General features: G+C 46.0%; 1 protein-coding gene across 3 annotated transcripts in view; it reads left to right on the top strand.

Annotated features, from left to right (window-relative positions):
* The first annotated feature begins 11,075 nt into the window (after positions 1-11,075).
* Positions 11,076-27,878, top strand: part of LOC147629567 (uncharacterized) — a 51,567-nt gene continuing 34,764 nt past the window's right edge. Inside the window, exons 1-4 of one of the 3 annotated variants that reach the window (XM_086811069.1) lie at positions 11,076-11,624; positions 14,091-14,174; positions 14,264-14,456; positions 16,784-17,119. In XM_086811069.1, the coding sequence (XP_086667195.1) occupies positions 11,616-11,624; positions 14,091-14,174; positions 14,264-14,456; positions 16,784-16,839 (342 nt within the window). In that variant the 5' untranslated portion in view covers positions 11,076-11,615 and the 3' untranslated portion in view covers positions 16,840-17,119. Of the gene's footprint in view, positions 11,625-14,090; positions 14,175-14,263; positions 14,642-16,783; positions 17,120-27,878 lie in introns of those variants that run through there. The other 2 variants (XM_086811070.1, XM_086811068.1) reach the window with 2 other exon arrangements.

Below are 27,878 nucleotides of genomic sequence, written 5' to 3'. Positions count from 1 at the left end.
CTCAGTGTTCTTAAGAGACTCGGGCATGGCAGTCATTCGGCCCCCAACATTCTACATAGACGGCCGTCCATCCATGACCTCCCCTTGTGGCGACCTATCAATGGAGAACGCATTGTTTCCATTTCTATTCCCATTTTGACGTGGAGCATATGACGGGAGTATACGGTTTGCAGAGGACTACCTAAAGATGCACATCGGATGCATTTTCTCTTTTTGAAAGCAGCAATTCACCAATTGAATATGTGTACGTAATCTATTGTACTTAAGTAAAATGATGGTATGAGAAGCTAACCACCCCTCTCTTTTTAAATGCATGTTCTTGATGGTGAGCGATTACTACGAAATTCAACAAAAACACTTTTTGGGAGATGAAAAATCGATGAACGATAACACCAACATTCATGTGATCGTTAGTCCGTCAACTCAAATTATCGATCTGAAATATGGTCATAGTGATCATTACTTTCATGTTATCAAGCAATGTTATCAAGAGAGAACTCATGAGCTCATGCAAGCAATGTCTCACTCATTTATTTTTTGGGCTTCAATTCCCCAAAAGCACTAATCTTTTTTTATCAGGAATAATAAAAGCATTGCCCCTGGTATTTACATGCTTTTAGTAAGGGTGGCTCCTACATTTAGATAAGCATATGATTTTAGTAAGGGTGGTGTGATAGAAGCTAAAAGACAAAACATATAATCTTAACACTAACCACATCACTAAAAGAGTCAGCATTGACAAAATACAAGCAATCCCAAACATCTGTCCATGATTAATGAAAAAATGCAACATATCCCATAGACCCTTAGCAGGGCCAAGTACAACATCATATCAACGTGGAATAGCACCAAAGGAGGCCCATAAGAGAATGTTTCAGACTCCAATCAACCATTTTGCCAAAACAGGCAGCATTGTATTTAGTAGACCTCTAGCACATTGTAGCAAGTGCATCCCCTTTGCAATATGCATATAGCACTTTGCATTCCGTACATAGCACATTGCATTCAACAATGGCACATTGCATTTGGCACAAAGCACTTTCTTTCTTAGATTTTAGGACCACATATTACATTATTGAAAAAGGAATGTGCCCTTTCTTGGGTAGATTGCACATTGCATTCCACATATAGCACTTTACAGTTGGCGCATAGTACTTTGCGTGATAACGCACAACCACACATTCGTGTGGGAGGAGAGTTGTCAAAATTATAAGACCAAGCAACGTGCCCTTACTTGCGTAGATTGCACATTGTGTTCAGCTCATTGTGCAGCATTGCATTTGACACCACGTAACACTTTTTTTGAGTAAGCGCATCGCAATTTGCAATCGGCATATGCATTTTGTACTTAGCACTTTGCAGTTGGTATCACGCGACCAACACATTCGTGTGAGGGGAGAGTTGGCACGCTTCCTCTTGAAAAATTATAAGGCCAATTCCTTCCTTGTGTATATTGCACATTGTGTTCAACACATTGCACATTGCATTCAGCACATAGCACTTTGCATTTCGTACATAGCACATAGCACTTTGCACTTTGCCATAGAAAAATAACACCTTGAATATCTCTGTAGAGGGATAATCTTGGCATGCCTAGAAAATTGGCAGCTACCTTCCAAGACAATTCGAATCCTAGATTTACGAACTCATCTAAGGTGTACCGCTAGTGTAAGGAGCTTTCCCCAAACGGATTTCTTTTCCAGGCTGATGAAAAACAAAGACCTCAAGACTAGAACGGAAGCTTCTTGGACACCCATTTTGCATTTAGTTGTTGTCTAAAGTGATGTTGCAAGCCTAAATCAATGTGCTAAATATCTACCCATAATCATAGGGCTAAGAAGCATAAACAATTCAGTCAGCTCGAATTTTCGCACACCAACTTGAATTTTCATTGAATTACAGTTCTGAGGCTCTTATTTGGGCTTCAATTACTGATCGTGTTTGTCAAAATGGAAAATCCTCATGTGTATATTGAAGAAATTATATTTTCCCTTGAATTTATTTATTTGCTTTGATTGCTCATTCTACATATCCACTCTTAGGATATTTATGTATGCAAGTTGTGAGTAGTGACCATTATATAGTTAACAATCAAAGTCAGCCACATGCAATGAAGAAGGCATATAATATATGCCACCTCTAAATTGTGCCATTTGACAAATTTATGCAACTACGTCTTCAATGTTGTCATACTCTACATATTGTATTTCTTTTGCCAAATATCGACCTAAATTACCCTGATCATCCCCATGTGTTTTCCCCTGAGCACAAAAACATGAACCTGTTAAGAAAAGGATGACTAGACATAATGAAATGTATGAAAAAAGGAGTGTTGGGTTCACAAACTTAGTGCTTACAACCAATAAGGGCATTGGCTGACCTTACGTTCACCAATTCTTCAAGGTTGTCACTTCTCTATCCGTTTATCTTCGAGTTGATCTAGACATAAGGACTTGGGTGAATCCTTGAGGCCCTCTAGTCCACTCCTCCCCTACATTTCATCCGCACCCGCAAATTTCCATGGCTAGCTTTGAATTTACTATGGATGTTCTACCTGCTCGTGCAAATGGATGGCACCAACCCAAATCCGTCTATTGCATGGAAATTGTGTGTAAAACCTTTAGTATTCTAGAGGCCTCCATAGGGTTTTAGAAATGTTTATGAATATTTGCATCAAATCCAAAAGATAGCATGACTTTAAAATGTTTCCAATAAGGAAGGATATAGAAAATAGAAAGTCTTTCCATGCCACTTAGAGGTGTACATGCGTTATGATCATGCCATTCCACCAACCAATCCCCAACCTTCATCATTGAAGGTGCTTCATATCAGGTCACCAAATGAAGTATCAATGTGGTTGGGATGATCGATATGAAGATACATTTGATATCGATGGTTTCCATGCACCACTTTTCCAAGGTGTTTTTGTTAACCTTCTTTTGCAACATTTGATGAATATGATATGCATCCCTTGATAGCAAGCTACAATTGTGGCTTGTTGTGGCACCCCTTTAAAATTGATATCTCCTTGAACATCCTCTTATGGAAGCTCCAAATGCCTCGAGCATCTTGGAAGTGACCCTACTGTGAAATTTGGATCAGAAGGCCAATACCCCATTGCAAACATTGCTCTACTTCTATGAGGAATAATCTCTACATTGTTATCCACTTACATAGTCTTGGGTGATTACTTTGTACATATCCACATGTTCCCATGCTCATCGTATTATCCTTGTGATTGCACAACTTCCTTTCCTAGCACCTTGCTCATTAGAGGCTTTGTACTTGTGAAAGAGGGCCTTATGTATTGTGTACCATGCTTTTCCTCATAGTTTCTCCACAAAATAGCATAATTCTAACCCTTTATTTTTCTTCTTTTGTGATGCTTGAAGCATGTAAGCTATGTTCACTCTAACCCATGTAAGGATGTGTAAATTGATGTGTCCAAAACTATGGTCCTTACTTCAAAACCTACAAATTCATCTAAGACCCTAGACAATGTGTAGCTCCACTACCTAAGGATTCATAGTTTTGTCCTTCATGGAGTATCTTGCAATTTTTGATTGCCAAATATGTGGAGCCAATGAAATCAATTATGGATGTACAACTTTTCAACATGCACAAGTGTTAAAATTCTTTGTAAGTCTATGTTGTGCCTTAAACCAAGTAGAGCCACATTCCACCATCATCAATGTTTTCTGGATGACTACAAAAAATATGACATAGACAAGATTCCATGCCCATGTGAGACCAAAAAGGTGGTGGTGAGGATCTTTAAGAATGTGGAAAAAATCACCAAGGTGAAGGGGAAACAAAAGCAAAGAAAACATATTGTACTAGGCAAGGAGATGCTTTGCAATGACCTTTTATTGTTCTTTAAGAGAGTCAACTGACAAAATTCATCAAATAGAATTACATGTGTAGGTAGGCAGAGGTTTCTTGAAGATGTGGTAGTATTAGTGGTGGACTACGTAGAAAGCTACATGTTCAAGGAGAAAAATTCCTCAAATACAATTACATGTGTAGGTAGGTCGAGGTTTCTTGAAGATGTGGTAGTGTGTAAAAAGCTACACGATCAAAGAGCAAAAAGGCATTAAGTGTATGCATTGGAATTGTAGCTAATCCCACAAAAATAAATTATAAAATATGCAAAACAAACAATTATCTTTTCTTGAAAAATATAGTTTTCATCCAAAAAATTAAAGAAAATACCCTACTAAGGTTTGAAATAGCTAGATACAAAATCCTAACCATACCATTGATACAAGGCTAGCATTGAAGAAACCATCAAAGCTACCCTAAGCGTTATTAAATACATCAATAAAGCAGTTGATACCTTGAAATTATTGATTTCTTTTGTGACGCTTTCAAATGTAAGACCCCCTTTCATGGATCCATTGACTTCACTTGCACAAAATTTTAATTTTTCAACAAAGTGATTATGCTTACTTCTTGGCAGTAATCCATTTGAGGATATGCAATGTCGAAGCTTCAAAATTCAATAAAGTGACTATGCTAGCTTATTGATAGAAATCCATTCATCAAGAACACATAATCTTGATGCTTCAATCCAGATAGCACAAGCCTTAGATGATAAATCATGATATTCTAGCTCATGCAACAAAAATAATGTAGCCTCTCCATACCCCAAAACACCATCCTCACATCCAAAGTCTGACCTCTATCCTTTTATGTTTCGAGTAACACCTCAAAAAATGTATATCAGCAACATAGCATAGAAAATGCACTCATGAAGTTCCAATTTGATATTACCTTCTTAGTAAAAAATAATAATGGCAATACTTCGTGAATAATAGGCATAAAGTTCTCAAAAAATCTTCTTTAGGTGAGAGAGAGAGAAAAGACACCTTTCATCATTTCAATTCTTTTGGAGCCTTAGAATACATGTAGCACTTCCATATCCCAAAACATTGTACTTGCATCTAAAAATTGATCTGTATCCTTTTGAATTTTCATCCGATACCACAAAAAGGACATATATCGACATAGTGCACATAATCCATTTATGGGGCTTGCCACTGCCCATGTGAGTCTGATTGCAGAAGTTTTGTTCTTCTCCCTTGTAAGGCGTTTGCTATGTTTATAGGTTGATGTTACAGTTTGTTGATTTGCAAAATGTCTGAGAATCTATCTACCATTGTCAGCGAGAAGCTTGACAAGAATAACTTCCAAGCATGGAATTTCAGGATGATAAACTTCCTTATGGGAAAGAGAGTTTGGGAGTACATCAGTGGTGAAAATGCAAAACCAGTCTTGGGTGGTTCTCCCACTGCTGCTAAGCTAAAGCCCTTTTAAGAAAGGCATGAAAAATTCCAAGAAAGTCATGTATTATTTGTATGTTAGTGATTGTGCATATATAGGATGTAGAGATGCCTAAGGAGGCATGTGATACATTGGTAAAACTGTATAGCACCAATACCAATGCAGGAAGCTGTAGCTTAAGGAAGAGTTGCATAATGTGAAGAGAAAAAAATTGAATATAAATGAGTATTCCTTGAAGGTGAAATTCCTCGAAGATTCTCTTGGCTCAATTGGAGCACCTGTTGATGATGAGGACTTAGTGTCCGTGACCTTGAATGGCCTTGTGAATGATTATGCATAGTTTCAGACATCCATTGGAGTCTATGATACATTTCCTGATTTTCAACAACTTGTTGCTCTGTTGTTGAGTGAAGAGAAAAGGAATACTGGTTCAGCCACATCAACTTCTCAAGAGTCTGCCTTCTACTCAAATACAGGTAGAGGCAGGGGTAGAGGGAGAGGCCATTTTGGTGGCAACTCAAGAAATCGGAACCAACAGCAACAATAAGAAAACCTATCCTATGGAGGAGGATGTGGTAGTTCTAGAGGTAGGGGGAGCCAAAGAGGCCATGGTCCATGTCAAAGGAACAAGCAAGTAGATAGCAATAGAAAATGCTATTATTGTGAGAAACCTCGACTCAGTAATGCACAGATAGATTGCCCAATGTGCAAGGAAGTGGAGAACGAGGATAGTTTAACTCATATCCTTTTCAATTGCCAAGCGGTTGTGGAACAACAGGGACGACTAATCGGCACCCTTATTAGCTAGACCCTACCAAAGCTAAACACAGTAGTGTCTTGCCGAAAGGATGCTTTTAGGGGGACTCGCGGAGTGAGACTCATTGGCTGGGTCACATCTCGCACACAGGAGGGGTGGTGTGTAGGGGCCGTCCTTGTTGCCTCACTCCTCGATGAAGTTATCCCAGAATACCTACGAAGGATTCTAAAGCCTGAGAGGAAGTATGAGGATGGGTGAACTTCATTATTGGGTAGGGGGAGATTGGAGTGCATGAAAGTGTAGTGATAAAATCAAACCCTACTCCCTTTGGCCGAGATACCTCCTACATCCAATGCCACAAGTGGTAGGGATGTCTTAAGTCAGACATCTGCCAGGTACGAAGGTTTTTGTGGGTGTAACTCCTACACTACGTGGTCCCCGTGAGGTCCTAGTGCCTACCCTGACCACACGAGGTGGTGCATTAGAGTAAACGACTCTAAGTTGTTGGTTAATACATAAGCTAGGGTATGGGTTTCCTTCGACCGTTAGGGGCTCGTCAGAGCCTGAGATCCCGGCTCGCAAAAAAAAGAAGAAGTGGAAAACTTGGACATAAGGAGAAGACCTCCTATAAAAAGTAGAGTGCCAACAAAGCAATTATGTGTCATCAAGAGGACACGGTGATGACAAAAATGAGCACCTTTTTGTGATGCATCATATCATTATATCCATGCGAGGAGATGCTATAGGTTGCAGTAATGTTTGGTATGTTGATTTAGGTGCTTCTAACCACATGACCAGTCATGGTGACCAGTTTCGTGATGTCAAAATTTTGAATAAGCCAGGTTATGTTGAAATAGGTTATGATATTGTGCATCCAATTGCATAGGTTGGTAAAGTCGCTCGCTATACAGGATGGCAAAACTAAGTACTTGGCATATATACTTCATGTTCCAAATATCACCAAGAACCTAGTTTTAGTTGTCCAGATGGTTGAGCAAGGTCTACAAGTCAGATTTAATCCTCATGGATTGAGGACTTGAAAAATCAGTGCCACTTGGTTGCAAAAAGGCAACAAAATTGGCAAAATGTTTATCTTCGATGTAGATATGCCTGAGGTGAAAGCTGCTACGTTTGCACATGGGAGAGGTGTCATTGCAAATATTGAGATATGGCACAAGCGGACGCGTGAATATACAAAGTCTAAAATCTATGCAAATGAAAAACATTGTTGCAGGGTTGCCTAAATTCAGAGTTGATGGAATGCAAAAGGTATGTGAAGCATGCCAAATGGGCAAGCAGGCCAGACATGCATTTCCACAAAATGCTAAGGTGAGAAAAAGAGCTTTGGAAGTGATCCACTTAGATGTGTGGACAACCAAAGCCACTTCTATTAGTGGATGCCACTACTATGTGAGATTTATTGATGACCACACTAGGAAGATGTGGGTTTACTTTATGAAGCGATGTGTGGACAACCAAAGCCGCTTCTATTGGTGGATGTCACTACTATGTGAGATTTATTGATTGACCACACTAGGAAGATGTGGGTTTACTTTATGAAGCACAAAAGTGAAGTGTTTAGCCACTTCAAGGGTTTTAAGGACATGGTTGAAAAAGAGAAAGGTGGGCACATTAAGGTGCGAAGATTTGATGGAGGGGGAGAGACTTTTCAGAAGAGTTCAGTGATTATCTGAAAAAACAAGGAATTCAGAGGAAGTATTCATGCAGGTCTACCCCTCAGTAGAATGGGGTTGTAGAAAGGAAAAACAGGCATATTGTAGAAGTAGCACGAGCGATGATAAATGAGAAAAAGATGTCTGACTACTTCTGGGCTGAAGCAGTAGCAACTGCTATTTATATTATGAACAGAACCCCCACTGCAGCTGTCCATGGCATGACACCTGAAGAAAAGTATACAGGCAAGAAACCATATATTTCTCACTTGAAGGTATTTGGTTGCATATTTTATGTTCATGTTCATGATGATGAGAAAAGAACAAAGCTAGATACAAAGGCATAAAAATGCATCTTTATTGGATATGCTATGCAGCAAGAAGGGTATCGCTTTTATAACCCTTCCACTCACAAAATGCAAGTGAGCAAAGATGTTTTTGATGAAATGAGCTGCTGGTATGTACCAAGAGTAGTCTTAGCAGATGCAGATGCAAGAAATGGTACTATTGCAAGAAATGGTACTATTGCAACAAATATAGAGCAACAATCTCAAGCCTTCAGTGGACATGGAGATTCCTCTAGTAGTGGATCTAATGCATGGACATGGAGACTGAGATCTAGTGAATCCTCTCATGGCAGTCTTGATGGTGGTGTGCAGGCACGCAAGGGAAAAGAAAAGGTGGACCATGCTCCCGTGTTTGATGTTTCAGCTGGTAGCTCTCATGTTGATGGGGAGTCAAGTGGCTCTCATGTTGATGGGGAGTCAAGTGGCTCTGAGAAATGACCCTACTGAGGAACTTGGGATTCCCTCTGTTGTTACACTTGGTGCAAGAAAAAGAAAGCATGCTTTAAAGACTCTTGCAAGTGATCCAGTTGTACACACAGGTCCACACATCTTAAGTATCCAGTTGACAAGCTGAGATATTATGGGTATACAACACATCACTATGCTTATATGGTCAAGGTTGTACAAGAACAAGAGCTCACATGCTATGAGGATGTAGTAGGGCATAAAAATTGGTAAGTAGCTATGGATGAAGAGATGGCTGACTTGGATGCAAACCACACTTGGGATTTGATGGCTTTGCCTCATGATAAGAAGGCTATTGGCTGCAAGTGGGTTTACAAAGTAAAGCACAATGCTGATGGGTATGTGAGCAGGTAAAAGGCAAGATAGGTTGCCAAGGGTTTTGCACAGGCATATGGAATTGATTATGAGAAAACCTTCAGCAGCCCGATTGCAAGGATGGCCACCGTGAGAGCAATAATTGCTATGGCTGCCACCAAAAAGAATGGTCTTTGCATCATATGGATGTGAAGAATGCTTTCTTGCATGGTGATTTTCAAGAAGAGGTGTATATGGTGCAGCCACAAGGTTATGAGGATGATGTACACCCCAATTTTGTATACAGGTTACGCAAAGCCTTGCATGGATTAAAACAGGCACCCAGGGCATGGTTGGAGAAGATAGGGAAATATCTTGTCACTATTGGATTTCATATTTCCAATGCAAATTTTTCACTATGTGAAAAAGACAGACAAGGAGATTTTGCTTGTAGTCATCTATTTTGATGACTTGATTATTACTAGTGATAGTGATGTAGATATCAGTGAAGTGAAGCTACTTTTGAAGTAGAAATTTGAGATGAAGGATCTAGGAGAGATGTGTTACTTCTTGGGCATTGAGGTTATTAGATCCCCTAGTGGAATATGGGTGTTGCAAAGGCAATTTGTCTCGGACATGCTGTCCAAATATGGCATGATCGGATGTAAGCCTATTTCTATTCCATTAGAGAAGAATGTGAAGCTCAATACAGAGGCATGTGATTTTCTTGAGGATATTACTATGTACAGTCGCATAGTAGGTAGCTTGATTTACATGACTATCGCCAGACCAGATTTGAGCTATGTTGTGGGGTTGGTGAGTTAGTTTATGTAGGCACCGAGGAAACCACATTTGGATGCGGATCAATGCATACTGCGGTATGTGAAGTCCACATTGCATTATGGACTGTTTTATGAAGCTGGGTGTCAGTTACAGGTACATGGGTACATAGATGCTGACTGGGTTGGTAGTGTCTCAAATAGGAGATCTACTAGTGGTTTTATATTTTCCCTTGGGAGTACTATAGTCAGTTGGAGCAGCAAGAAGCAGCCAACAATTGCCTTGTTGAGCATAGAGACTGAGTACATAGGTGCAGCTATGGCTGCATGTGAGGTAGCTTTGTTACGAAAGCTACTTGCAAATATGGGACAATTAGTACGTGGTGGAGAAGTTGTCATTTATTGTCATGACAACATCAGCAGCATTATGCTTGCTAATAACCCAGTTTATCATGATGGAAGAAAATTGAGGTGCATTATCACTTTTGTGAGGGAGAAGGTTCTAGCAAGTGAGATTGATCTTGTGTATGTCAGCACTGAGGAGTAGGTGGCTGATATTTTTACAAAGGCATTGGATACAGAGAAGCTTCACAGATTTAGAAGCTTGCCTAGTGTACTCGAGATGGATTTGGACTTGAGGGGGAGTGTTGAGATATCAGGCTCCACCCCTGATGTATCTCCTGGGTGATTATCATTTATGTCACCACCTTGGTTGGTTGTACTTGTGGCATAGTTAGACTGCCACATATGTTTTGGCTTGGGTTCACATATGAACCGTATATTCTAGGGTTAGACATGTAGGGTATACCCCTCTCCTATTGTATTGTTGTTGTGTACTATTTTCAAGTAAGTGAAGATAAGCTTCAACCTCCACACCTTGTATCCTCTCTCTTGCGTGTTTGTTGTGAAGAAGCTGCAAGTGAGTCTCCTCCCTCTCTCCCGTAATTTTTACAGGTTTGAGGGGTGCAAGCCCTATTCGCCAAGGTCAACTGTTGGTCTATCCATGTCTAAGTCGGGATTGGGGATTTGACAGAGAATCTTAAACAAGGGAGTGTGTGGACCTACGTGCAAGGTTGACGGTCGAGAAAGGGTGATGTGTCAAGATTGTGCGTGTGGGTTTATTTGACTAACATAGAACTTTTGTGGTGTGAAAGTGTGGCAGGCGAGTCAGGCCCTACTCACACAGTGGTTAGTGAGTCCAAGTCCCAAGGATGATGTTTGTGGGGTTTTGTCTGTAACCTAGGATTTGATTGGGGACTTGTCAATCAGTTTGTGGGAAAAGTGTAACATCATGTGGATCTAACAGAGGATCTGCCAATAGAGGGCCACATGAGGTGGTCACTTCAACTAGGGTGAATCTAAGTCATAGGTGGGGTTTTTATTAGGCCACCGTATTCAAAATATGTGAGCTGGCCACAGGCCCTTGTGTACCTTTGTCACGAGTGACGTCCATGAGATAGACGTTGTCTGTCACTATAGTTTTAGAGACACAAAGTTAGTTGTAGTGAGAGGACACTGGGGGAAAGGAGAAGGCTTTGGGGAAAATTGGAAAAAATTTGAGTGAATTCTCCGCCCCTCGTAATAGTGGTATCAGAGCAGTGTAACCATCATATCACATTGTGAGGTTGATGCTAGAGTCTGTTGTGATAGGTTGACACTCGGGTCCTTCCGTGACCTTGGTCCATTGCAAGTCAAATGAGTCTTCCCTCACCTGTGCTACCGTGCCATTTGCATGATAGATATCGCAGAAGAAGCCACCGGAGTGCCGTTCGATGGGGAATCAATGGAACCCATTGAGCCTCAGCTTGAGGAAAGACGAGCTAGATCAAAGTTCAAAGTTGTGGAGTCTTGACTGGCCGCCCTGGAGAGTGTTTTCTCCTAGATTCTTGCCAGACAAGAAGCATTGTAGAGGCAGCTCGCTGATGTTAAAATTTCCATGGAGAAGCTGATAGAGAAGACCCGTGATGACGGAGGCCAGCTGTGCATCAAGCCGAAGAAGCCGGAGCCATAGAAGGGTATGCGTGAGGTAAAGGTCCTTGAGAATTTTACATATGATATAACGCAGTACCTATTATTGGCCAAAATTACCAACGCATAAGAGCAGGTCTTGCATGCCTCCACTTACCTTGCAGACGATGCAAAGCAGTGGTGGTGGAACTACAAAGAGGATGAGCGGCTGAGGCGAAACACATACATTGTGCGAACATGGGAGGACTTGCAACAATGTCACGAGCTACGTTGGCCACTCCGTTGGTTCAGCCATATCTCGCCCCGCCGCGCACAACCCAGGACACTTGCCAACCGTATTCACATCGAGGCATTAAGCCACAATCCCCCGTGAGTCATTGCTACCTATGTCATTGCCATCGCCCTCCGCTTGTGATGCCACCGTATTTGCTCCATACGGTGTTGCCATGTACCCTCGTGATTCTTTGCTACATGAAACTTCTATGCAGTGTAGATGAGCTAGTCACTGCCCTCTACCTTGATTCCTCCAAACGAGCTTGGTGTCTCTTGTACACATCCTCTTTCACACCTAAGCGCCCATTTCTTTCTTGGCGCACCCTTTTGGAGTGAGGCAAGCTAGGGTTTTGCTGTGCCGAGACCTCCGAGGGATGCCATGGTGATTGGAGTGTACATAGGTCATCACCAGTTGGTCAGGTGAGCCTTGAGGCGTTCTATATGGAGGCCATGGGCGCGGGTGCATGTTGGTGCTACAGCTAGGCGGGGCTATGAGAGCCGGCTGTGACCAAGCATTAGGCAAGGTGAGCTGATGCAGGGCATGAGGGGCAGGGAGGTGGAAGGATGTCATCGGGACGAGCCCGTGGCATGACATGGCATGTAGGTCAATGAGGAGCAGTCCTTAAAATTGAAGCCCATCTCGGCGTCCGTGGCCATCTCAGGCTTCAAAGGAAGCTTCCAAGAAATAGCTCAAGCGTCATTTTGAAGCCCAATAATTTCTACAAAGCATCAAACGAAGCCTAAACCATGAGTCCTAGGCATCCCAAGTACACACACACACACACACACACACACACACACACACATACATACATACATACATACATACATATATATATATATATATATATATATATATATATAAAAGTGGTGGTGCCAGCCTGGGATTCGGGAATATACGTGGCGGTGGCATGGTGTGAAGTAAATGTGGTAGATTGATGCCGTGGCAGTGGGCACGTCTTCCTGAAACTGCAGGCAGCAGCTCCGTTAGAGTCAGGATTCAGCATCTCCATCAGGCCGGGGAAAGGTGGGCGGTCACCGGGGACTCGGGAGTACTTGTGCAGACTTGCAAACCGGCCCGTGCGAGCCCGCTACTTTTGCTCTCTGCAAAGATACGAACCTGCTGGTTTGCAATGCATGTGGAAATTTCCCTGGGACTCACAGCCTACAGGCTACCCCATTTCCTGAGGTCCTCTTTCCTGTCGTCTTTCTATTAGGTCTCACCTACCGACGGCCGTTTCCTGAGTCCTCTTTACTTCTCCTTTTCAGCCTGTTGCATACTTGCATATCATCTTCAGCCTGCTCAGTGCTGCCTGTCGCATATCATTTCCAGCCAACACCATGGTCCATTATCCCCAACTTGATGCACTACAAATTACAATCTCAGATTGACGCAATTTTCTTTATCCAGCTGCTTTTCAATCCATGATTTTCGTCCATCCTTGTTCTAAACCCTAACTTCATATCTAGGCTTGGAAAGAGCAAGATTTCAGAAAATCGACTTCAACATAGTGATTTATTTCAAGGTTGATTTCCTTGGTAAGTTCAATAAGGTTTTTCTGGTTTTGCATGGGTATTCTTGATTGATTCTTATTTTCAGGTTTTGATAACAAATGCCCAATCATCTTAAACAATATTTGTTGTCTCATTCTTTTCTTAGAACCATATGTGATCACAAGGCTAGATTATTGCTGCTGCTCTTTTGAAGAGATACACTTTCTACGCCCAGAAATATCATGACTTAGTTTTCGTTTCCTGCAATGATTGTTTGGGGGGCTTGTTTGGGGCTGGTTTAAGGTCTAGTTTGGGGGCCTTGTTTGGGGCTGGTTTAATGACTATGTGGCAGGCCACCTGGCATGCATTGGAGGCCCTAAACATGGCTAAGGGCAGGCATATATGACAGGTATACATAATACTAGTTGACTGGTAAACAGGGTCAGTGTGTGTGTGTGTGTTTGAGAGAGAGAGAGAGAGAGAGTTTTCATGCTTGATAGTTGTGTGTGTGTGTGTGTGTGTGAGAGAGAGAGAGAGAGAGAGAGAGAGAGAGAGAGAGAGAGTTTTCATGCTTGATAGTTGTGTGTGTGTGTGTGTGTGAGAGAGAGAGAGAGAGAGAGAGAGAGAGAGAGTTTTTCCATTTAAAAGAAGCTTCATGCTTGCTGATGATGGAAATGTGTATATGTGTGTGTGTGTGTGTGAGAGAGAGAGAGAGAGAGAGAGAGAGAGAGAGAGATTTGGCTTTTTCTTCTTGCAGCTACATTCCATAAAAGATTTTACCATGGCTGGCATTGGTGCCATGGCTCTTGATGGTTTTCCAGTTCATTCATCCTCAACAAAGGTGATTGTGCTATATCCACAAGGTTGTAACTATTTACATTGTGGTTAGCATGTTGAGTTGTTCAATGATAGTTTGTGATGGCATTGCAGCTTAAACAACGAACCTTGTTTGAGTCTTTTCGAAAGGAGAAGAGACAAGAAAGGGATTCTAGAGAGAAGGCATCTGCAAGTCAAGTCATGGTAGAGATTTTTGGCTCTTCGAGGATCAGCGACGAGGACCATGAGTTGGATGTTGACATGGAGGACTTCAATAAAGTGCTTCAAGACGATATGGAGCTTTTCGGTATGTCATTTGAAAACACACCCTTGAGTAATACCGAAACACAGGGATCAAATAATGATAAAAAAAAGAAGCTTTGAAAGTTTAGAGTAGAGTGGCTGCATAAGTTTGTTTCCTGAAACTTGTGGTGATTGAAGATAAGGAGTTTATGAAATGCTTGTGGTGTGAGAAGTATAAACAGAAGGGACCATGGGGGAAAGGAAAAGGGTGCAAAACAATTCAAATGAGTGCCATTGAAACACAAAAAATCTCCGGAGCATAGGTTTGCCACATTGAAGGTACTTCATGAGGGTGGGATTCAAGTCCAAGAACACATGAAAGCCTTGGGAAGCAAGACTCAAAAAAGAGTCATAACTTGCATGAAGTTGATGTACTTTGTTGCAAAAGAAGACCTTGCATGCAAGAAGTTCAAGAAGCTTTGTGACTTAGCATATGTCCTAGATGTGCAAACAATGCCTGTCAAGAATGATTATTCTTCATACACTAATGTTATGGCTGGAAAAGATTTTGCTGCATGTATCTTAGAGCATATAGAAACTATGCAGCTGGGTGACGTGAAGCAAAATCCATTTTACTCATTGATGGTTGATGAGACCACAGATAGGGCAATGGAGAAGCATTTAATAATTTATGTTTTCTTTCTGACTTGTGCTGGCTTCGGTATGGTCAAAACACAATTTGGCAGGCTTGTTGTTGTGGCAGATGGATCAGCTCAAACAAAATTTGATGCGCTTAAGAAAGCTCTATGTGAAATGGGGCTTGATCCACAACGCATGGTAGGTATTGCCACTGATGGTGATAGTTCTATGCTTGGCTGCCATGATGGTTTAGTTGCAAAGTTAAGGAGAGAGATCTCCCATTTGGTCAGTACACATTGTATCGCACACAGGGAAGCCTTGGCTATACTGGATGCAACAAAATCTTTTCCTTGTTTGTCACACATAGATAAAGTTGCTAATAAGATTTATTCTTGGATTCATGGTTCTAGCTTGCGGCATGAAGGTTTTAAAAATCTGTTGAAGGAGATGAATCTCTAGATCCTTGAGGTTTTGCAAATTCATGAGGTAAGGTGGCTCTCACGAGGAAGTGTGATGGAGCACTTGGTGTCTTTAATGCCTGCTTGTTTTTGGAAAGAAGGAGCCACTGCGTGGTGTAATAAACTTCGTATTTGTAAAGTGTTGTTTGTTATTCACCTACTTGCTGATGTTCTACACGACTTGAATATGCTTAATAAGCATTTTCAAGAAGAGGATGTAGACATCGCCTCAATAAGTGCGTACATTGAGGTCACTTTATCTTCTTTGAGACGTAAGTTCTTGGAAGAAAATTTTGGAAAAGATACAAAGTACTTAAAGAAGTTTATGTGTGATACTGAAGATGGTACTTGGCATTATGTAAATGAATCTGGTGTGGAGTATACACACAGCTTGTTGTTTGAGGTTATTCCAGGTAAGGACAAAGAAGGCAAGTCTTTGGATAATGGGGGTAAAGATGTAGAGAGTTGCAAGCAGCTTGCAAGGAGTTTTGTGCAGAAGGTGATTAATTGTGTTAATGAGCGTTTTCCGGATGTATACCTCTTGAATGCTACCAGGATGTTCTCTCCACAGTTTTATCCTAAGGACGCTAAACAAGCGCTCCAAGTCTACAATGGAGAGGTCAAAGAAGGTAAACGAATGGTTGAATAGGCTCTTGAAAAAGGTTGGAGGTCATGTTGTGGATGCACAGGGATGCAATGACGACCTTTTATCGTTTACCGATACGCTATACTCCGAATCTATTGAAGTTATGGCAATTGATTCTTGTTTTGCCCGTGTCATCTGTGTCTTGTGAACGAGGCTTTTCAAAGCAAAATGCAATTAAAACGTCTACGTGTCAATGCTTGAAAGTGGACACATTAGACATGCTCATGCGTATCTCACTTGTTGGTCCAAAGTATGATGCAATTGATTGGGTGTCAGTCTACAAGATTTGGGAGCTCAAAAAATGCCGAAAAGCAACAGATGCTTAGTTTTTGCATATGATCAGCTTGATAGCAGCTTGTTGAGTAGTATGATGCTCTTGATGCATAATTGGTTGTGTAAATGATGGTCTTGGCAACAGTTTTTGGTAGCAGTTTGTGTACTCCGTGTAGAGATTGACATCTGTCAAGCAAGGCTTTTGCCGTGTATGGTTGCTTCTTGTAATCAAATGTTCGGCTACCTTTGGTTGAATGATTCTCATGTGGCTATGCTTTTACTTATCGACATGTCAATCAGCATGTGTAAATGTCGAAAGTATGTATAATAGTTTGTGGTTTTTTCACTTGTTATACAGGGCTTCGTGTTTTGCAGGTACAGCCAGATTTCAGCCTATAGTGCAGCCCCATCTCAGCCCACAGTGCAGCTGATTTTGGGCCAAAAGATAGCCAATCAGTTTGCCTATCTTCAGCCCACAATCCAGTCCTTTCTCACCTTGAATGCAATCCGACAAGTTCTCCTATTTTCAGCCCAAAGTGTAGCCCACAGTACAGCCAATCTCAGCCCGAAAGAAAGCCCACAAGTTGGTCTAGTTTCAGCCCACTGTTCAGCCCTTTCTCAGCCTGAATTCAGCCCAATGTCCAGCCCCTAGTGCAGCTGATTTTAGCCCCTAGTGTAGCTGATTTTAGCTCATTAGACATATCAATTGTATGTGAGATATATGCACTTCAGAGATGTTGAAGGATCAAATGAGAGTTTATATGACTAACTCTTGGAAACCTTCTGATGCAAAAACGCACCATCTGATGCAAAAACGCAGGTAGAGAGAGAGTAGAGAGAGAGAGTGAGAAGTGCTGGAAATTCAGTATATACTATGGTACAAAAAGGGTACATATCTGCAGCCATGGGCTGCCTTCATAAAAAGGTGGTTAATCCTAAAATCTGTCCCCTATGGGACCTCTAAGGATCCAAACCCCTAGTGGGATTGAATGAATTCAATGAGGAGCACTTGGGCCTTTTTATATGGGTCTTGGACCCCCTTTATGCTGGCCGACTGCTGGTCAGTCATAATTTCATTAAAGTTTATTTAATTCAGCCGACTGGTCATTAATGCTTGTTTTCGATGATGCGCCTGCAGCCCCCCTTCAACTTGGTTCAGCCGCCTCCACCTCTGGTACAGCCGACTCCCTTGTGGTACAGCCGACAGGCTTTTCCTCTTGCTCTCCAAGCCCTGCTCTCCAGTCTACACTGCCAACAGCTCTCTGTGCTCCATTTTCTGGTTCTAATGGTCCTTTTTCCTGGCTGCCTTTTCTGGACTAGCTGAGGAACTTGTCCATGGGCATCTGTGCACATGACATCCCCCTCTGCTAAACTTGATGACGGGATTCCAACCTGTTCTTGGATGACTGTCATCATCCCAATCCTTTTCCCGAAATCCCTCTGTCATCATCCATCCCTGGCAACCCTTTTTCTCTAAACATCCGGCCTGTTCTCCAAACCACTCTGTCTCTGACGAAGATCTATGCATCTGGTTCCATCAAGTCCACAATCCGTTCCTGCCCTGACTCTGAACACCGTCTTGGTCTTCATTCCTGGAACTGAGTCTGGCACTCTCACATCACCCTTGGAGGATCAACCTCCCTTGGGACCGTTACCTGAGAACCTATCTGGCTCACGGAACTGCCATCCCCATCTGGCACTGTGGAACACCACCAACAAACCTCCTGGGAGTTCTTCCCGATCTGTGTTCCCGCCTTGGGCTTCGAATCCGTGTACTTTCCTGTACCTTGGACCTGTACACCATCATCTGGGATTGATTCAGTGTTTAGCTTTGCTGAGCCTGATGCTCTGATACCAATGTAACACGCGAAAGCTCTGGGTAGTCTTCTTTCAGCCCTAAACACTCTTGGAAACCTTCTGATGCAAAAACGCACCATCTGATGCAAAAATGCAGGTAGAGAGAGAGTAGAGAGAGAGAGTGAGAAGTGCTGGAAATTCAGTATATACTATGGTACAAAAAGGGTACATATCTGCAGCCATGGGCTGCCTTCATAAAAAGGTGGTTAACCCTAAAATCTGTCCCCTATGGGACCTCTAAGGATCCAAACCCCTAGTGGGATTGAATGAATTCAATGAGGAGCACTTGGGCCTTTTTATATGGGTCTTGGACCCCCTTTATGCTGGCCGACTGCTGGTCAGTCATAATTTCATTAAAGTTTATTTAATTCAGCCGACTGGTCATTAATGCTTGTTTTCGATGATGCGCCTGCAGCTCCCCTTCAACTTGGTTCAGCCGCCTCCACCTCTGGTACAGCCGACTCCCTTGTGGTACAGCCGACAGGCTTTTCCTCTTGCTCTCCAAGCCCTGCTCCAGTCTACACTGCCAACAGCTCTCTGTGCTCCATTTTCTGGTTCTAATGGTCCTTTTTCCTGGCTGCCTTTTCTGGACTAGCTGAGGAACTTGTCCATGGGCATCTGTGCACATGACAGATGATCTGGATGGAAGAGACGATGGCCAAAGGAGAGGGGAAACGTAAGAAAAACTTGCATAGCGTGTTGAGACTAAAAACATAACTATCCAGAAAGGACCTTATAGCCATGGAACGAAGTGACCTAGAATGCGATCAAGCATATGAAGAGGCCTTCGTCCATGAGCTATCAGCTTGGAAGCGAGTTGAAAGGAAGTTGGCACCTTAGGGATTCAATCTTGTAGTCACATCCTCCATATCCATCATCTTTGTGTCCTTGGATCTTTTAAGAAAAATAGTTTTTTTCAAAACCATATCCTTCACCTTAAAGGTTCTTGATCTTTCACCCTTTGGAAGCAACCACTCATTGTAGTGCTTTTATTTCCCCTTATTACCAAGCAGTACTCTTTTAATGTCTTCAATTACCACATATATGTCTTTCTACTTAATAACACTATATTTAGTTACAAGTGATACTTGCTTCATGTATAGCTCATAATATTTATCCACCTATCAAAAGCACCCTTAGAGCACACTATCATGTGAATGTCCCATTTCACATACGTATTAAGGAGGTTGATTATTCTGCGAGCTTTCTAGTTTGAGCTAGTAGTAAACTGTGAGCTTGCCTCAAGCAGGGGTTAGGCTGTGAGCTTTTAAAGTGCTAGGCTAGTCTCTACTAAATCACACCAAAATGAGATTTGCATGAAAATATTATTAGAAACGGACTCATTGGGCATATTCAGATCGTTTTGACACCAAACATGACCATATTGTGACATTCCTACTAAAATATTATGACCAAATTTGTCCCTATGCAGCACACAAGTGGTCTGCATTAACGCATATTGGGCCTTTTTGGTCTACATTAATGCAAAAATGGTCTCATTGGGCCTATTCCGATCATTTTGACACCAAACATGACCATATTTGGACATTCCTACTAAAAGTTATGGCCAAATTTGTCCCTATGCAGCAAATAGGTCTTCTGTGTTAACGCAGATTGGGCCTGTTAGGTCTGCATTAACGCAGATTGGGTCTTTTAAGTATGCGTTAATGCAGATTGGGTCTATTGACCGTTAACCCTATGAGCGTGTAGTAAGCAGACCAGCCCCTTCTTGGCTCCTTAAAAGCTTGCGGTTTTTTCTTGGCTCATAAAATGCTCAACAGGGAAAGCTCGCAGAAAAACCATCCCCCCTGTTAAGGTATCTGTCACTCTTTCAAAGAATTCTTATGTTAAGTATTTTGCGTATGTGACTCACATGTCGTTGGGGATCGTCCAAGCATGCCGCAAGTGAGTGCTCAACTCCTTGCTACTTTCGGGTAGGAGCCAACCTCACAATCGGTTCTACGAATGCCACGTTCGCAGCCCCCGGCTTGTTGCAAATGCGATTCCACTTGGAGAGGGAGAGGGAGAGGGAAAGAGAGGAGATGGCGTACTCATGAGCGTAGGTGAAGGGGAAATCATGGACGTAGCAAACGCATGAGACCATAGAAGGAAAGAAAGCATGCAAGAAATCCAACACAAGGGAGTGGAGAGAGGGAAGCTTGAGCTCTTTTCATTCAAAGTGGTATCCAACAAGTGAAGACCAAAGTCTCAGACTTTGCCTTTTATACAAGTGCCTTTTTCCAAGGGAGGACTAACCCTTTCCTTCTCTTGCACTCTCTCAAGCTCTTAATCCTCCTAGCTAGTGGCGCAATGTGCGACCACCCTACTCTAGCTTCCTTCCTTTTCTTTATAGCTCTCTATGTACATGGCCGAATCGGCAAAAATTGTAGGTACATATATTACAACACGGGTGGGCTACCAAAAGGTTAACATGCCCCCCTTCCTGCTTTAGATCGAGTCCTCTGGATTATGGTGTTTGCAGGATGTTAGTAGTCTGCGCTACTTTCATAAGTCTGTGCCGATCAAAGGTACGTTGTGAAATCGTACTAAAAATATGATGCGGCTTCCAAAAGAGTGTGTCAAGCATATCCTCAAAGGTTCAGATATGATGGGCATGCAAGTTGCAGACTCTAAAATACAACCATATGAGCTGTTTTTGAAGCTCGGTCCCTTGTCCAAATTAAAAAGAATTGGACCCAACAGTTTCAACTCTTCCTCCTCGACTGTCGGTGCTAGTTTTGAAATATCCCTCAACAGTAGGATGATTAATCTATTGAAGTGCATTGTGCCACATAGACAGGGTCTGGAACATCTGCATACTATGTGAACAACTCTTTATGAACCGTGTCTGGGGTGGCTATCATTTGACCTGGGTTACATCTTCGTTATCATCTACAGGGAAGTGCTCCTCATTGAACTATTCTTCCACCTGTAGCTCTGGAAAGTCCATGTGCTGTAAGGGCTGCAATATAGTCCGCACGGTAGCCCCGATAAGCGGCAGGTCTTCTGTTTGGGGGTCTACTGAACTTGGTGTTCCACCTGGCAAGTTTTCCTTGTGTTGTGGGTGCTGTGTTTGAAGGTGTGGTGGAAGAGGTATCTACAGTGGATTGGGTACTAGAAGGGTAAGTACTAGTAGGTTGTTTTTTCCTTTGCTTATCATCCTAAATCTCTTCGGGTGGCGGAGGTTTTGCAGAAATGAAAAGGCCCAGAGCCATGTCAGCCTCCTTCGCCGTTACGGTTTCAGGGTAGGCGACATGCTCGGTTGTATACTCATTTTGATGTGTGTGGTGCACATATTACTTAAGACCTCCATTATGCGGTTGTACAACACCAAAATGCCGGTGGGAGGGTGTTGAGTGACATTTTGGCTACTTAAATAATTAGATGTAGCAGATAGTCCAAATCAAATCAATCTGCAGAAGAAACACCAGAGCACCCGCTCGCTGAAGCTCCCGCCCCCCCCCTAGCTCTGCGCACCTTCGTCCCCCCCCCCCCCCCCCCTTTTGCCGCTGCGCCCCCCCTCTCCTACCTCGCTGCTGCGCCGCCCCCCCCTTCTCGCCTGTTTCGCCCCCTCCCCTCTGCGCCATTGCGCCTGCCCCCCCCCGCTGCTGCCTGCTCGCCATCCCCCCCCCGCTTCCGCCTGTTCCCCCCCCCCCGCTGCCGCCTTTTCGCCATCCCCCCCGCTTCCACCTGCTCGCCATCCCCCCCCCGCTTCCGCCTGCTCGCCATCCCCCCCCCGCTTCCACCTGCTCGCCATCCCCCCCCCCGCTTCCGCCTGCTGACCCACCCGCCGCCTCGATCTCATCTCGCCCGCCTCCATTCAGCAGCGCCCCCCCCCTCTCCTTCTCGCGTTCGCCGCCCCCCCCCCTTCCCTCCTCTGTCGCGCTGCCTTCCCCCCCTTGGGGGTTTGTGGTTTTTTTTTCCTCTTCGTCATCCGTCTTCCGCCTCTTGGTGTGCAGCCCGCTTCTTGCTGGGGTTTTTCGCTTTCGCCTCGCCTTCGCTTGAGCTTCAGACTCTGATGGAGACTCCTCCCGCCTCGCCTCAGAGGGACTCTTCCGCAGCCCCCTCGCTCGCCCCCGAGGTCATCCCCATCAGGCTTTCTCTTTCGCCGGAAGAGGAAGCGAGCCTCACCGCAGAGGTGGAACGCCTTCAGGCTCACTCCACCATCTGCCGTATAGTCGGCACTCGCCCCAGCAGAGGGGAGATCAGGGATCTACTTCAGGCTCGCCTTCTTGCAGATGTGGGCAAGATCCTTGATGTACAGCTCTTGGGCCGGGGACATTATCAGATCGAGTTCGAGGCTGCCCAGAGCGTTGCCAAGGTCCTTGCCATGAGTCCTCTGGATATCAGGGGTGCTCGGGCTTTCTTCAGGCCTTGGCAGCATGGATTTGACCCAGCTGCGGCGGAGCAGGGAGAGCGCCTCTTCCATATTACAGTTTGTTTCCCTGGTCTCCGCCGGGAGTATCTTCCGCTCCTCTCCAGGCTCGGAGCATTGGTGGGCTCGGTTCTTGAGACGGGCCCCTCAGCAGCTTCAGTGGTGGCCAGAGCAGCTGGGCTACCTTCGGTCAGAGTGTTGGTATCTGACATCTCCTCCCTTCCTAAGGTCATTCAGCTACCTAGGATAGGGGGGGGGTGGATTGATCAGAGAGTGGAGTTCTCGGGGCTCCCGAACCAGTGCTTCATTTGCAGGCAGGTCGGTCATTTGGCCAAGGCCTGCCCTCGCAGGAGACCTCGGCCCTCACCACAGCAGCAGGCCACGGATGGCCCGCCCACAGATTCGGCTCGGCAGGCTGCCTCAGGGACACCTGCTCAGGCCACAGAGACCTCGGAGTGGCAGCCTGGACAGGGGCGCCGTCGAGGGAGACAGCCACAGCAGCACGCCCCGGTACCGCTGCAGCAGCAGCAACAGTCTCAGCCTCACTGGGTTCCCGTGAGGAACAGATTTGCTCCCCTTCAGGAGGAGACCCCTGCAGCGACCGAGGACCAGGAGATGCCAGCTCCCCCTCCTTCACCTCCCCCACACCCATCCCCTCCCACCGCCTCGCTTCCGCCTTCGCCTCCTCCCGTCCCCGCTCCGGCCTCGGCAGCGGCTCCCTCTCCTCCTCCCTCGCCTCCCCCTCCTCCCCCTCCGCCCGCCTCGCCTTCCCGGGAGGTTCTGGCAGCTCCCTGGCGCTCACCTGCAGTCCGGAGGGCGCTGAGCACTGACCTCGCTCGAGCATCACAGAGGAGACCTATGCCGATTAGGGCCTCACGGATTTCATCTATCCGCAGTCGGCTGAGTCGTCTCGGCATTCGACAGCGCTCGGCGGCGTTTGATTATACCTTTACACGGCTTTTTGGAGCAGAGGGCCCCCATGAGCCAGCACCCATCCGAGTGCATGTAGTGATACCCCCGGCCCGCGGGGAGGAGGCACTAGACTCAGCGGTGGCCTTCTCGTTCCCTCTATGTGGACCTTGTGATCGGGAGTGGACTCTAGAGCTCGCTCTCAGCACGTTGAAGACTCAGGCAGTTGAGTTTTCTCACCACATGAGCGACTTGGAGGTTACAGATGTGCTAGGCCGACTTTGGGAGTTGGCTCATTTTGTCTTGGATCCCGAGGGAGTGGATACATCCGGGATTCGGCATTTGGTCGTGCGCATAGTTGCAGATTTGGCACGCGACCCAGGATATGTGAGTATTCACGAGGTTACTATGTCCGAGCAGGAGGCAGTCGTCATGGGTCACAGCCACTGGCGCCTGATCCGGGATACTTGCAGTACACCGGGTGGGCAGACTCGCAGCCGTTCGGATGGGGACTACTCTCCATCCAAGCCGCTTGCGAAGGCCCGCCGCACGGCTGAGACAGCCTCCACCTCAGTAGGACATCCATGAGGATCATCTCATGGAATGTACAGGGCCTTGGCGGAGCACACTTTATACGCTATCGAGGCTGCTTGAGGCAGGAGCTACAGAGATGCCTGGTTGGTGGCAGCATTGACATTCTGATGATGCAGGAGCATCACTTGGGTGAGAGCAGGATCCGGAGATATGGTTCGGTGATGCCTGGTAGATGGGATACTTTCTGGTCTGCAGGGTTTGGTCCTTTGGGAGGACAGGGAGGAGTATGCATGGTTATTGCAGATGCATGGCGGCAGGCCATTGTGGATCGAGGGATCATTGTGCCTGGTAGAGCACAGTATGTCATTCTGAGGATGCATGATGAGCTATTGGGTGTGCTCAACATCTATGCGCCCAATCATGCTAGTGCCAGAGCAGAGTTCTGGACTCAGGTTACAGATGCATTGCCAGAGGCCGCACATTGGTGTGTTGGGGGAGACTTCAACATGCTTGAGGACCCGGCAGATAGGGTGGGAGGCAGTCATGTTACAGTGCACGGCACGGAGCTTGCAGCTTGGGACCGGTTTTGTATGACATTGAGGATCACTGATGCATGGCAGCATGGGGCTTTCTCCCGGTCTCAGGACAGTCTTAGTTTCTCTCGGTCGGATCGCCGGCAGGGAGGGACTAATCTATCTCGGATTGATCGCTTTTATGTGGGCGATTGGTTGGGGGAGCGAGGGGGCTCCGTCGGCATTCTTGCTGGCACCTCATTTTCAGATCATGCGCCAGTTATACTGACTTTGGAGGAGGGGACACGGGAGCCCAGCTTGCAGTTGAGGATCCCAGAGAGGGTACTTGCAGACCCCAGTCTCGCTGAGGACATTGAGAGGATCTGGCATGATAGTCAGTGCTCTGACCAGGATGCAGCGGGCCAGTGTGCCCAGGGACTCATTGATCTTAGCTCTTTTCTTCACGCTGCAGCTTTGACACGACTGGGAGAGATTCGCGAGCGGGAGCAACGGCTGAGACGCAGCCTTGCTTCGCTACAGCGCCTTCAGGAGCAGCAGCCTGCATGTGAGTGGGTGGCGTCCCAGCTGAGCCAGGCACGCCAGGAGGTTAGAGAGGCAGAGGAGCAGAGACATGAGTTTTATTATCGTCGTCAGGCCTCTCAGTGGACGCAGCTTGGTGATCGAGTGACTGGGGAGTTTTTTGAGATCACTGGACCCCGTCATGCGCGAGCAGGGGTTCGCCAGCTTGGTAGACCGGATGGATCGATAGCTACTGAGCTCGGGGAGATCAGAGCCATTGCCACTGCTTTTTATCGTGACTTGCTTTCAGCGGAGCCAGCCACTGAGGATCGAGATGTATGCAGACAGACAGTGTGGGCCCATGTGCAGAGGAGGGTCACAGACCATATGCGCACAGTTCTAGGTGCGCCTCTGTCAGAGATTGAGCTTGCCGAGGCCTTGAGGGTCCTGCCGCGACATAGTTGCCCAGGGGAGGACGGACTGACGCCGGCCTTTTTTATGCGCTATTGGGACCTTTTGGGGCCAGGCCTTCGCAGGGGCTTTCAGCATGTTTTGGACACTGGGGTGATGCCGCAGAGCTTTTCAGAGGGCTTGATCTATCTTATCCCCAAGGGGGAGGGAGTATCGGATGACATTCGGCATTGGAGGCCTATTACGATCCTCAATACTGTATACAAGGTCTTGGCAAAGGCCTTGAGTTTGAGGATCCAGCCCTTCCTGGGGGAGTTGATTCATGCTACTCAGACAGGATTTGTCAAGGAGCGCAGTATCCTTGACAACATCTTTACTTTTTGGGAGGCGACGGCCCGAGCTAGGTTTCTTGGCGAGGACTTGGTCGTGATGCTTCTCGATTTTGAGAAGGCATACGATAGAGTTGATTGGGGATTCTTAGAGGGCACTATGCTGCGCCTGGGCTTTGAGCCAGGATGGATCAGAGGGGTGGCAGCTTTGTATTCCACAGCTCGCAGCCAGGTGCTGATTGCAGGAGGTCGGGGGCCGAGTTTTGAGCTGACCAGATCAGTCCGTCAGGGGTGTCCTCTCGCCCCTTTCCTTTTTCTCTTCTTTGCGGAGGCTATGAGTATGTATTTGACGGCAGAGGAGGTTGGTTTGAGAGGACTTCAGCTCCCAGTCCGGGGGGAGGATTTGCTTGATGCAGAGTTTGCAGACGACACGGGCTTATTTTTGCATGGCCAAGAGGCCAATCTTATTCGGGCAGAGCAGTCGCTCCAGGTTTTTAGTGCAGCTTCGGGAGCATTGATCAATTGGCGCAAGACAGTGGCCTTTTGGATCAGTAGTGCTCCCACTCCGGCATGGAGTCCGGACCCCGGTTTTAGATGGATTCCTTCCGGCACAGCAGTGCGGTATTTGGGATGCCAGATTGGCCTCGATTTGTCACCCGAGCAGCAGATTGCCCCGCTTCTTCTGAGCATTCGGAAGAAGCTATTGTATTGGAGTACAGCTCGACTATCCTTGGCTGGGAGGGTGGTGGTGGCAAATCAGGTGCTGTTAGCGACTATGTGGTACATTACGTCTTGCTGGATTTTCTCGAGCTCTTGCATCAGCCAGGTACAGAGGCTGATCAGGAACTTTCTGTGGTCTGGGCGGGACGGTCAGCCAGCCCGGGCAAAGGTTGCATGGGCAGTTATTACACTTCCGTTGGCTCAGGGCGGTTTGGGCATTATAGATCCAGTCGATCAGAGTAGAGCCTTATTGGGGAAGCTTATTGTTCGGGGGTTGCTTCCAGGCGCTGAGCCTTGGAAAGAGCTCCTCTTGCAGCGACTGCAGGCCCGGGCGCCTCCTGCAGGGGGTACTTGGGCACCAGAGATTCGCTGGATATTCATAGAGATGAGGAGGACAGGCCTCAGTAGAGGATGGGAGGACAGATTTGCTTTGAGTATCCTGCGAGCTTGGGAGCTACTGAGACCGGGGCTCTCTCAGCGGCCTCCGTCTTGTGTTGAGGAGCGGGCCAGGCAGCCGCTCATCTGGAGCCCAGCGGTTCGTACAGAGCAGGGTCATATGCTGGGTTCTCGGCCTCGTCTAGCCTGGGGACCTTTAGCGGCAGGCCCAGCTCGTAGTTTTGGAGACTGGCAGGCTTTCTGCAGTCTACCAGAGGAGACCCAGGTGGAGAGGCTGAGTCACTTCAGAGGGGGGTTGATTATGAGGGATGATATTCGGGAGGCACTTACAGAGGAGTGGTTCACACCTCTCGAGCCAGTGGCCCCACGGTGGATGGGTGCCTTCACACAGTTGGAGATCCTGATTGCTGTCAGAGCTAGCACTGAGGATGGCAGATGCCTCTATTATGAGATTCAGGATGAGGGCCGACTCCAGAGAGTGGAGGTGGAGTCGCCTTTGGTTGCAGAGTGCACCTTTCAGAGGATTCGGGTAGTGGCTGCCGCTTCTCGGAAGTGGCATATTGACCCCGACCCTGCTGACGTGCTCCCGGATTGGCGCATATGGGCATATGCAGCGCGCCCCTTGGCCCGGCTGCAGTGGGACCCCGGAGAGTACGAGTGGCATGATCCTTATGCATCCCTTGAGGCCACAGAGATCACATTTTTCCAGTATACTGTTCGGCTGGGACGGCATATCTTGACGGCGAGGAGGACGGTTTCTCCAGCGGCATCGGGGCATTGGCGATTGCAGGGACTATCACAGGAGTTCCTGGAGGATTTCTGGGCTCGGCTCTGGGCTAGTCGACAGGCCCGCAGGATCTCGGCTTTTCAGTGGCTGGTCGCCCACAGGGGCTCAGCAGTTGGCACTT

This window comes from Cibotium barometz, chromosome 17, assembly GCF_041138505.1.
Source record: "Cibotium barometz isolate CiBa-2024 chromosome 17, ASM4113850v1, whole genome shotgun sequence".
NCBI classification, from domain to species: domain Eukaryota; kingdom Viridiplantae; phylum Streptophyta; class Polypodiopsida; order Cyatheales; family Cibotiaceae; genus Cibotium; species Cibotium barometz.
Note: the sequence above shows the minus strand (reverse complement) of the source record. Positions and strands in the feature narration are given on the sequence as shown.